Genomic DNA, 12500 nt, shown 5'->3' with positions numbered 1-12500 from the left:
AGACAACCAGCAATAGAAGAAGGGGACACAGTCTCAAGTTGTGCTGGGAGAAGTCTAGGCTGGATGTTAGGAGGAAGTTGTTGCCAGAGAGAGTGATTGCCATTGGAATGGGCTGCCCAGGAAGGTGATGGAGTCACTGTCCCTGGAGGTGTTCAAGCAAAGCCTGGCTGAGGCACTTAGTGCCATGGTCTAGTTGACTGGCTAGGGCTGGGTGCTAGGTTGGACTGGATGCTCTTGGAGGTCTCTTCCAACGTGGTTGATTCTATGATTCTATGATAAGTTTTCTTACCCTCTGTCCAGTTTGAGCTGGACATTGGGAGGACCTTATTTGATCTGTTTGAAGATGTCTCTGCTGACTTCGGGGTGGTTGGACTAGATCATCTTTAAAGGTCCCTTCCAACAGAAACCAATTTATTATTCTATGATTCTATGATTTTGTGATTCTCTGACATAGAGGCAGACTGCTCATCACAGCAGATTCCATCATTCTAAGCAGACTATGAACGATTTCTAACAGGAGACTGATTTACTCTAGATGATCTTACTCTAGCAGGAGCGTTGGACTAGATGATCCTCAGAGGTCCCTTCCAACCCCTACCATTGTGAGATTCTCTGTGAGATGCAGCCTGTCACCAATGCAGATTTTGGGTCAGGATGTTGTCACTGGGGTGCTCACACTCAGTATCTGAAATAAAAAGAATTAAGCATTTACTTCCTGCTGAGGTTTATCTGCATGAATGACGCCTCCGTTTGGGGTCTGATGGAAATAAGCTTTACTAATGATGTAAATGATGTGGGGTGTAATAGGTGGTTTTCTGCCACAAATACTCCTTTAGCCAAACACTGTTTGAATTGGACCAAACCAAAGCCACTTCTTGTGCTTCTAATGCTGAGTATTTTCCTGCTCAGCGTTGAAATTCAAGTACAGAAGTCTTTCTGGTCTATTTGCTACAACGCCTCCTCTCAAGAAGGTTAAGAAGAGGTGAAAGGGATGAAAAGGCATTTGCAGGGTTTAAAAAAAATCTTCTGTGGCAAAAAACCTCATCCTTCATATCACAAAAGAAGGGGAAAAAAAAAGAAAGGGGAAAAAAAAAAAGTAGTTCTGCTGTAGGTTGTTATGTGCATAAGGTGGAGGCTTAGGAGCAGACACATTTGCAGATGAACTGCTTTTACTAGCTTCTCTGAGACATGACATTTGTTCAGAAGATTAGCCAGGTTGTAATGTGTAGCATAATTGCACTGTGCGGATGTCCCAGAAGTGAAAACCTAATTGCTTGACAGGCCTATAACTTTGTGGTGTGCTCTCACCTTGTTAGGTCCTTTTCTGCAAGCAGTTCAAACGCAGCCTGGCCGCAGGTGTGCCTCATTTTCCTTCCCACCCAAACGCGGGGACTTTAATTGCACAGTGGTTGTTAGGAAAAATTGGTGGGTGGAATATCAAGTGACTTTACTGTACCAGGGGCTGGCAGATGGGCGTTGAGAGGCACCACCAGCTAAGTGTATAGGTGAGGTGAGTTAATAAAAGATGTAAATTTTAGCTTAAAATAGTGGAGCCTTGTGGTGGGTTATACATTTTAATTAAGGTGGGAGCAGTATACTTTCGAGCAGCCTAGAAAAAACCTGAGCAAAGGAACATCACAATGACTGAATTTTCTTCCCTATCAGTGTTTTAGGAGCAGCCTAGTCTGTTAAGGAAGGTTATTCTGCAAGTCTGTATTAAAAAAACCAACCAAACAAACAACAAACCACCACCAAAAACATTTTAGGAGCAGCTTAGTCTGTTTATAAAGGCTATTCTGCAAGTCTGTATTAAAAATAAAGCATTTTAGGAGTAGCTTACCATGTTCAGTAAGGCTGATTTGCAAGTCTGTGCAACTAAAAGAGGCTACAATTTGCGTGCAGAATACAAAATAAAGCAGGGATGGGCAAATCTAGAAAGGCTGATGTCCTCATTCTATGGGTAGCAACAAAATTTGAGACCAAATGGAGCTCCAGCCCAGCTCCTTGTTTCCTGCTGTGTCTTAGTGATCTTGTTTTGAGAGGAGCAGGCTCACAAAGAAAGCATCCAGCTTTGGTAGAAACGGATTTGCAGCATCAACAGTCCTTGAAAGTCAGCTGAGAGGAATGATCAAGTCAGTTATCTTCTCTAAGTCAACCTTTGAGAAACACCTTGCCTGGATGATGTCTTTTAGCACAACGTTGCCTTCCTCAGAAAATCTTGTCTGTGTGCCATGAACTCTCTGGAAAGAAGGATACAAAAATAAAGTGATGTATTCTAGTACCAAGGAGTGCAATATGAGTTTTCCCTGCATTCACCCCAGCCTTGTGGCTTGAAGATTTAGCCCAATGGACCTAAATATTTATCCCAGGGTCATCCTAGAAAGCTTGAAGATGTCTAATTCCACCAACCATGGATCCTTTTCACCAAATAATTGAACAAATACCAGTTCCAGTTATGTTTAGTGAAAGGGTGCTTAATGGCCCTTTTTTTTTTCCTGACAGGATGTGAGCTCTCTGTATAGAAACAATTCATCAGGAGTGCTTCAGGTTAAAAACAATCCAGGAGGAGCAATATTTAACATTCCTCCTGCACAATTCATTGGAGAATTTCTGAGCAATTTACAAACATTAGCTCAATAAGCCTTACAACACCCATTTGAGATCAGGAGAGAAAGAAAAAAAAAAGGAAGAGCTAAAAGTCTCCTCTTCAGTCTGGCTTTGGGACTAAGGAGAGCCTGGCTCATCCTAGCTCCTGGCTCCCCAACACCTGGTTGGCCCATACCCATGTGGACACCAGCTGGGCATTGCACATCATTGCAGCCCATGCAAAAAAAAAATGGAGGTATGACAGAAATGTTGCTATGTTTAGCCTACACTTAGTTGATCTGGAGATCATAAGTGCCTCTTACAGGTACAACTGAAAGGAGGTTGTAGTAAGGTAAGGGGTTGGTCTCTTCTCCCTAGTATCAGGTGATGGAATTAGAGGAAATGTCCTGAAATTGTGCCAGGGAAGGTTTAGATTGGAGATTAGGAACAATTTCTTTGCTGTGAGAATGGTCAGGCTTTGGAACAGGCTGCCCAGAGAGGTAGTGGAGTCACCATCCCTGGAGGTGTCCAAGAAACCTGTGGACATGACACTTGGAGACATGGTTTAGCAGGCATGATGGTGTTGGGTTGACAGTTGAACCAGATGACTTTAAATGTTTTTTTCCAGATGAAACAATTCTATGATTAAGAAAAAAAAAAAAAAAACCAAACTGAAACTAAGCAGATAAAATTAGGCTGAGTGTGTGGGTTAAAAAGAAAACACGGATTTTATGAAGTCATTGATTGTGTCCTGCAACAATGTCCAGAAAACCCCAGTTTGAGTGAGTGAGTTAGGAGATCATGTCAACCACCATGGAATTCCATCTGTCTTTCAGCTCATCAGCTAAATACCCTGTACAGATTTTGGGAGGGGAACTTTTAAAGTAATATACATTTAGCTGAACTGACAGCGTTGACTTTTTCATGCACACTTTCAGCAAATTCAGTTGCTTTCTTCTCTGATATAAGAGATTGTGCTTTCAGCATTAACATTCTGTATTAATATCAGGGTTCTGATCTGATCAAGGCTTAATGAAAAAGAAGTGCTGTAACTAAGAGCTCCAGCTTGCGATATGGGTATACTCCCAAAATGCTCCTATCTGACCCTCAGAGCTCCTCAGGAATGGTTCAGCTGCAGCTGTACTATCAACCATGGCTGGGCCATGTTGGGTGCTGAAGAAGACAAGAGGCTCCTGACTTTCTTCTTTCCACCAAGAATGCTGTTGGCACATGGAAACTGTGAGAATAGTTACAGTGGCTTTGACACAAATGAATAGTAGCTGTTCATATTTTAAAAGTCAAAGCTCTGCCTAAGGCCAACATGTATGAAGTTGGGTAACACAAGCTGATGGGCTGCAGAATCTGAGAAACTCTGGGTGAGGAGGAAGTCCTGAGCCTTATTTGTCATTAGCCACAAAATGGACTTACAGAATATCTTTTAAACTATCAAACATGAAAACAGAAAGAGAGTAGGAAACAGCTACAGAAAGAGAGGAGACTGTGTTAGGCTATAAGCATCCTCCTCTATTTGGACAGGACAATGAGGGTCCTTCCATCTTTCATAGCCTGCAGGGTGAAGACATCTCATATCAGGAGGGCAGTGTGAAGAAGTGTGCATCTTTCCAAGCTCTTCCCCTTTCTCTAAGAGCTTGCTCTATTCCCATGAGACAACGTTGCTACAAAAGCAGGTTGTGGGGAGATGCCTAGATGATAAGGGTTAGTCCTAAATAATTGCTGGTTGCTGCTCAGCAAAAATAAGCTGTATTTCCATCCCCGGGTAGAGTGACTCCTTAGAGTTAAAGGCTGGCAAAGGTTGAAGAGGTCATAAGACAGGGCCTAATTTGCCATGTGCCTTTCCTTTCAAAAACAATGAGAGAAGCAGGGCCTTGCCGGTGGGCAGATCCCGCCTGGATCTCCCTGGAGTCAGCAGGAGTTGGGTTGAGTCCCTTTGAATAGTGAAAGTTTTCAAACCGGAGGCAAAGCCAAGTGTTTTTTCAGAAGGCTGATCATTCATTACATTGGAATTGTTCAACATAGAGGTCATTACTGCTAATCTAAGTTGGGGGGGGGGGGGATCTTATTAAAAAAAAAAAAAAAAGAAAGAAAGAGAAAAAGACAACAGAGAGACAAATTCTCATCTGGTGTAAAGTCATTGCCTTTGAAGTCAATGAGTCATTGAAATCAAGTTTCCCACACCAAGCTGAGGATATGGCCTAGAGTCAATTCATTTGCAGTTGTTGAAAAAATTAAAAGTATAAATTTGCCTTTCCCTGGCAACAAGGTTCTGTTTATGGCAGAGATCTTCTGCGTTAAAAGAAGTTCATTAACTAATAGCAAAAGTGATATTTCACTACCAGTGTTCTTTGGGGTATAACTGTTTCTGACGAGATTTTATTAAACTTTCTTTTTGGAAAATTGGGTTTGCACGGTGATGAATCTAATGGATTTCAATTTTCTATCTTTATAGATTCTTCCTCAAGTTTTTCCTCAAGTGCAATCAGAACTGCTTGAAGAATGCAGGCAACCCGAGGGACATGCGAAGATTCCAGGTACAGATCCGTCTAAAAAGAGTAAATGATGCATCAAAGGCTTGCAGCTTCATCTTCAACTTTTTTAATGGACAAACCACTTTGACACAGTGTAGTCCTAATGCAGCATTGCTCAGGAGAAAAAAAAAAAACCAACTACTCTTGGTATTTTACATTTCTCTCCAAATTTAAATTCTGGTTCTCAGGACTATTCCAGTTCTGCAGCAGACTGCAAGGGATCAGTGCTGAAGCAAATGGGTCTCTTCTCTGCTGTCCATCTCTGTTTTGGAGCTGGAGCACCTCTCCTATGAAGTCAGGTTGACAGAGTTGGGGGTGTCCAGCCTGGAGAAGAGGAGGCTCCAGAGAGACCTTAGAGCAGTGTTTGACAGGGTCTAAAGGAGACCTGGAGAGAGACTTGTTACAAAAGCATAGAATGACAAGACTGAAGGGTAGTGGCTTTGAACTAGAAGACAGCGGATTTATATTAGACATGACAAAGAAATGCTTCCCCATGAGGGTGGTGAGGCACTGGAATGGGTTGCCTAGAGAAGTTAAGGCTCCAAGCCTGGAAATGTTTAAAGACAGGTTGGATGAAGCCTTGAGCAAGCTGGTCTAGTAGGAAATGTCCATGTCCATGGCAGGGGAGTTGGAACAAGTTGATCTTTAAGGTCTTTTCCAACTGAAACCATCCATAAATCCTTCAAAGCATTTCCATAGTCTTCCTTCATACTAACTCCTTGCATAGTAGCGTGATGTGTGATCAGACTCACAGAGACTTTTACGTGTGTAGAGCAAGTAACATAATCATACTAACAGACACGACCATGGAGTAGAGTGAAGTTTGGCTCTCACAACAAGGGGTTTTAGATTCATGACTCATAAATCCAATAGTGATGGTCCAAGCTCCATAGTTTTATTCCAGCTGTGTCAGAAAATGTTTAATAATTCACTTTCTTCTTACAGCTTTTGAAATACCCTCACAGCTTTCAAAATACCTTGTGGTGAATCATAACCACTGCAGAGAGACAGCTGACATGATGGACAAACGACTGCCTCTGTATTTGGGGTCATTTGAAACACTTGTTAAGAAATAGATGCCCTTTGCACCAAAGTAACTCACAAGGTTTCATATCTGAGAGTAGTAAAAAGTAGGACTGAGATGTTTAAAACTTTCTTGGTTTTGAGAAGGAAAAGTTGTGGTTCAACTTGATAGCAAAACATGTGACATCTGCTTTCATGCACAGCCAACCAACCGGTGAAGCCAGAATCCTTGAGCCAGCCAACAGGAAAAGAAAATGTAAAAAAAAAAACCCTGTAGCTGGGGAAAAAAATATTTCTTCAAAATATTTTGAGCCAAGCTTCCATTTTTCATGCATCTCAGCTTCACATGGCATTGGTGATATTGATCCACCTGAACAGAACAGAAGGTCAAACCTGGACTCAGTGAAAATGTCCGCTTTGTCTTACCGATGACTAAATGAAGCATCAGGAGTGGTCTTGTGGTCGACAGTGGAGCCAGCAGGCAGTAGAAAGTCTTTCCTGGGTCTCTTTAGCTAATCTCTGTGCCTCTCTGAAGGTTTAACTGGACTTAACAGTGTGTCAGATCTTGAGCAATGTTTTTAACTGCTTTCACTGTCTCAGCACCTTTCCTTAGGTGTGCTGCAGGAAGAAGGCGATATAACAAAGCCGAGCAAGACTACTTTCTTTTGCTGAACTACAGTATTTTCCCTTGGTGGCTGACCTATATATACATGACAGAACAGAAATAGTTGTCATTTTTATATACACCTTTCTCTGTCTTTTTAATGCACTGTGTTCTAGGAAGCCCATTCAGAAAGCTTGGCTGTGAAAATCACACTCGTGTCTGTTGCAAAATTTCTTCAATCTGCCAGTCTCCTTAGGAGCGAAAGCAGCTAGCCCAATGGCCTGGCAGTGGCTCTGTGGCCAAGACTCTCCAAAGTGGATGTTGACAAGAGCAGAAGTGTCCATTTTTGGGAAGAGGAGGAAGATAGAAAAGCAAAGCAGCCTGTCAGAGAGCTGCCCTCGGGCTGTTCTAAAGGGTATCGCAGATGGCTGTCTCAAAGGAGGCAGGATACATAGGGAAGGTGCTGTGATAGCTGAAAGCTAATTATGGGTTGTGAATAAGAAACAGGATCAGAGGTAATCCAAAACATAGAAGCAGACAATAATTTTCTTCTCATGCATTGGACCAGCTCTGTGCAAAAAAAGAGGGCTGGGTTTATTCTTTTCCCTTTTAATTTGTTAAGTGTTAGGGACCTGGTGGAAGAACCCTGACCACCATTTTTGTTGTAAAACAAAACAAATGGAAAGTGAAAGCTAAAATTTCTAACAGCTTCTGCCACCATCACAGAGTCATAAAATCACAGAATGGTTTGGGTTGGTCTAGTAAGAGGTGAGGTGTCCCTACCATGGCAGGCGGTTGGAAAAAGATGATCTTTAAGGATCCTTCCAACTCAAACCATTTTATGAGTCTATGAGCTTAAAGATCATCTAGATCCAACCATGAACAGTGCAAGGATACCTCCTACTAGACCAGGTTTCCAACCTGGTTTTCAGCACTTCCAGAATCATCAGTAGAGTTGATGAAGCCTAACTTAGTTGTTATCTTTAAGAGCTCTGCTAATGCTAAGCCCCAAAGAAACCACTGCAGTGACTAAACTGATAAAATGTGTATAGAACAAGTCTTATGAGGACTGGCTGAGAGAGCTGGGGTTGCTAAGTCTAAAGAGGTGGCTGATGGGAGGTCTCATTGGTCCTTACAGCTTCCTGTAAGGATGTTGGAGTGAGGTGGGGTTTGGCCTCTTCCCTAGTATCAGGTGATAGAATGAGAGGAAATGGCCTGAAATAGTGCCAGGGGATGTGTGTGTTGGATACTAGGAAACAAAGTTCTGTGCTGCAGGAGTGGTCAGGCATTGGAACAGGCTGCCCAGGGAGGTAGTGGAGTCACCATCCCTGGAGATATTCAAGAAGCATGTGGGCCATTGCATTTAGGACGTGGTTTAATGGCCATGCTGATGGTTGGACTCAATGAACTTAGAGGTCTTTTCCAACTTAGACAATTCTATGATTCTGCTTCAGCTGGCAAATCTAAAGCCCCCAACACAGGGCCCATGCTAGAGTATTTAAATGAGTTGCAAACGTCTATCTGGGATAACAGGGGTCAATCGACAAAGCTGCACTCCTCACAGGCACATCTCCTGGTTTCCTCTTTGGTTTGTGTTTGTGCACTGTCATTTCCAGGAGGAGTTTCACGACTCCATTGTGTAGGTGTTTTTATCGGGAAGGTTTGTGCCTTTTGCATATGTTCTTTTTGCATTTTCCACTGAGAAGCAGCTGGAAGCCAAAGGCTGCCCTATCCATCATCTCTTCTATGGCCGGACTCTGAACCTGGGCACAAGAATAGGAGCCTTTCACTCAAAAATAAAGGAGGAAATTCCATTGACATACCAGGGTCAATCACCATCCAAATGAACTTGAGAAGGGATACTTTTCATGGATTGAAAACACTTTCACTATTCATATTCAACTCGGGTCTTTTCAGATGCAAAAAAAGTTCATTATCAGACATTAAATGTAATTGTAAAAGTGACCTGGAGATCATTTACTGGAGGAAAAAAAAAACCCACACCAAAACAAACGGGGGAGTTAGGATGGTTCCTGATTTATTCATCTTTTTTTGATTTGGAATCCTCACAACCCTTCATTTGAAGGCAGTCTCAAGTGAACAAATTTTAATTAGATAAACTATCTAATCAATATATCAACAGATCAATCAAAACAGCTGCTTTTAAAATGAGTGGCTAGAGGGGTGTTTCTGAAACTAATGGCTAGAAGAATATTTCCCTGAATTGAATTCATTTGTTAGCATAATAGGAGATTAAACTCTAATTAGTGTAGCAGGTCCTGAAGAGAAACAATCGTGGGTTAAAAAATCACCAGTCTTAGCCCCACCAACAAAGATGCGTTCGGAGTCGCCAGTGAAAAAAGTTCCAGGCTGTAGATGTTGTTTGGTCTCAAAAACCTCTCTGCTTTTGTATCCCTGTGAAAATGATGCTGGCTGTTTTAAATCTGGACGGGGGGGGCTTTTGTTTTCTTTTTCAGGTTGTTGTATCAACAACAGTCAATGTGGATGGCCATGTGCTGGCTGTCTCAGACAACATGTTTGTACACAACAATTCCAAACACGGGAGGCGGGCTCGCCGCCTTGACCCCTCAGAAGGTACGGCCCCTTCTTATCTGGAAAATGGTAGGCACACATTTACATGTCCTTTTGGTTTTATTTGCAATGCCTTTTTTTTTGGTTTTGTTTTCTTTTTTTTTTGTTTGTTTGTTTTGTTGTGTTTAGTTTTTTTTTCCTTTTGGTTTTTCTTTTGGCCATACCTTATGTTGATGCACTTCCACTTTTCCTGTGATTTCTTCTCTCACCCATCAAAGCACTCATTAAAACAGTCCATTAGTACTTCTCAACCCTTGTCAACCTGAATTGGGGTGTTCCTGAGTTAGCTTCTGACTTCTCTCTTTATTTAATACTTGCAGTTTTGCTGTCATTTTTTTCATCCTTTTCTTCTATTTTGTTTCCTTTTTTTTTTTTTCTTCATTTTTTTCTTTTCTTTTTTTTGCTCAGCCTTGGTTTGCTTGCAGCTTTTTCTTGCTATTTAATTTGACTTGATTTTATTTTGGCTTGTCACATTCCTTGATCCAGAGGTACAGTCTCAGGTTATGTATGCAAGTTTAAGTGGATGGTAAAAACATGACCGAATCTGTAAAGAATTTACTGTGAGGTCAATTTCCTGTGGCAGATTACGGCAGGAGGGGCGTTTGTATGAGAAAAACAGCATAAAATGTTTTTCTTCAGACTGACTCAATGTGATTGACTTCTTGCCTGAACTAGAAGAAGATAGTCTGAGATGAAGAGGAGAATGGAAAGTGTCTCTTAGAATCCAAAATTGGGAAATGTTATCTTTCTGGAGCCCATCAGCCTCCAAATCGTGTGCGCACAACCACAGCTGCGCTCATAGATGTGCACACATGTATTTATTTTCCCCCAAGGCCCCAAATAATCATTGAGATTTAAATATCACTTTGTGCTGTAAAATACACCAACACAGAGGTAGAAACTAGCTTTCAGGTAACCTGATTTAAATAAAATCAGAACAGGATAATTAGAATAAAATAGACTAGAATGGAATTAGTCTAAGATAGGACAGGATAAGATAGGATAGGACAAAATGGAATGGAGTTAGTCTAGACTAGACTAGATTATAATAAACTAAAAGAAGGTAAATTGGAATGAGTTAGACCAGAGTAGACTTGCCTAGTGAAGACTAAAGTACAACAGACCAGAGTAGATTGGACTAGAATGGAATGGGAATAGAATAGAATTAGAATAAACTAGAATAAAATGGAAGTGGACTAGACTGGAGAGGAATTAATCTGAACTTAGACTAGACTAGACTAGAATAAACAGAACAGAACATTTTCAGTTGGAAGGGACCTACAATAATCACCTAGTCCAGCTGCCTGATCACTTCAGGCCTGCCCTGAAATTAAACACTTAGAGGTCAACTGCATCTTCAGTTCACACAAGTAGAAGTCTGAAGTCCGCTGTGATTTGACTGGCTGGCTGCATGGCTAGGCCACACATATCACTTTCTGTGGAACTCCTCTTGCAAGTTGCTACTAACATATTGACAGGATCATGGCTTTTTACACTAATACAATTAATTAGAGTAATAACAGAATACTAAGCTGCTAACACAATCATTGTCATTTCACGTTTCCAACGGTATTTACCACTGGGCACACAGAGAGAGAGAGGAACCAGGCGAGTGACAACTATCAGAAGTGAACAGGATCTAGACCTTCAGAAAAGACAAAAAGGGGGAAAAAAAAAACCATTTGCAAAGCTTCCTGCAGCCCTCACACCCCAAACTAATTTGGTTTTCTGCATTAGTAATGAAGGTATAAGGGAACAACAGAAAAAAAAAGGGTAAAAAAGAATTAAAGGTCGCCCTGAGCACAGGAGTCATTATGGCCTATGACGTATTGTTTATCTCTTTCATATGCACTGAAAGTAGGTGTGTGTTTTGCCTAGCAACCGTCACTAATGAGGTTCACAATTAAGAAGGCTGAATCCTCTCCCCTAGTCCTCTTCTTCCCCAGAGAGCCAGAACTAGCAACATTATAGGTTCAAGTAGGCACGCTCAGCCCTGTGGTGTTAGGTTTTCATCTAGGTCCAAACTCAGCCTCTTCTAACGAGCTATTATGATCTTAGCGAAATGTGAGTATTTATTTTTGTAAGCTGGATGACCAGAATTTGACTCTGAGCAGAAAACATCACTTAGAAAAATAAAGGCCACTTCTAGATGCTGCAGAAAACACGCAGAAATGTCACTAACCAGTAGCTCCCTTTTGGGAGGTGGTAATTGACTTGCTTTATCGAAACGTTAAAAGTAGTGCCCCATCCTTTCTTCTGAACCTCCTGGGAAGGGCCATTTGAGTGGGCAGCACTGTTGAAAATGGACCTGGAAATCTGAATGCTGCTGCCTCAAATTCTACTCATAGTAACCATCATAATCACTAAATATCTCAAAGTAATAAAGTAGTCAAGAATCAAACTTTAGGTGAAAATGGCAGAGTTGAGGTTTGAAACCCTCTGAGCTGGGATGCAGAAGTGCTCAGCATCCTCCCAAGTGGGGCTGTGGTCCCTATGAGCTCAGACAGCCTCAGGAAAAGGATCATCATCGACTGATTTTGCTCTTCATGTAACTAGCCCCACAACTTCTCACAATCGTAGTGGAGCTGGAAAAAGCTTCATCCTCTTAAAATAAAGGTGGTGTCACCTGCAAAACCCACCAAAATATAACCTTGCTTTCTCATAAATCTTTACTTCCTTGTGAGCAGGGTATATAGGTATATATAAGACTAGACACTGATGTCCTGCTTCAAATTGTGATGGTTTCTGTCACGCTTCAAGTCAGTTGTGTCCCATTCTAGCCGTATCACCCATCCAGGATGGTATGCTTCACGTTAGCAACACGTTCTTTAGAGGATAGCACCCACTACAAACCACAGATATTTACTTCTCCATAGCCTCTCCTTGCTAACACCTCATTATCCAATCATCTAATATTCACCAGCAGTATATACACACACTCACAGATCGTTTCCAAGTAAACTAATTCCCCCTGCTGCTGCTGTGGAAGGCTGCCATTGAATCCTCCCAGCTCACAAAAAGCACGGCAAATTATTTACAGTAGTTGAAGACAACTAGAGGAAAAACAATTGTTCTACCTCCCAGCACAGGGCAGGAGAACGAATTTTTAGTTCTTTTTTTCCCCTCTGGGTCGCTTGTTGGGTTTCTTC

General features: G+C 41.7%; 1 protein-coding gene across 2 annotated transcripts in view; it reads left to right on the top strand.

Annotated features, from left to right (window-relative positions):
- Positions 1 to 12500, top strand: part of EBF3 (EBF transcription factor 3) — a 152205-nt gene that overhangs the window by 93255 nt on the left and 46450 nt on the right. For both annotated transcript variants that reach the window (XM_064145324.1, XM_064145323.1), the window contains exons 8-9: positions 5054 to 5135; positions 9237 to 9354. In XM_064145324.1, the coding sequence (XP_064001394.1) occupies positions 5054 to 5135; positions 9237 to 9354 (200 nt within the window). The remainder of the gene's footprint in view (positions 1 to 5053; positions 5136 to 9236; positions 9355 to 12500) is intronic.

Source organism: Pogoniulus pusillus, chromosome 6 (assembly GCF_015220805.1).
Source record: "Pogoniulus pusillus isolate bPogPus1 chromosome 6, bPogPus1.pri, whole genome shotgun sequence".
Lineage (NCBI taxonomy): Eukaryota > Metazoa > Chordata > Aves > Piciformes > Lybiidae > Pogoniulus > Pogoniulus pusillus.
The sequence above is the reverse complement of the archived record's forward strand: the minus strand, read 5'-3'. Positions and strand labels throughout refer to the sequence as shown.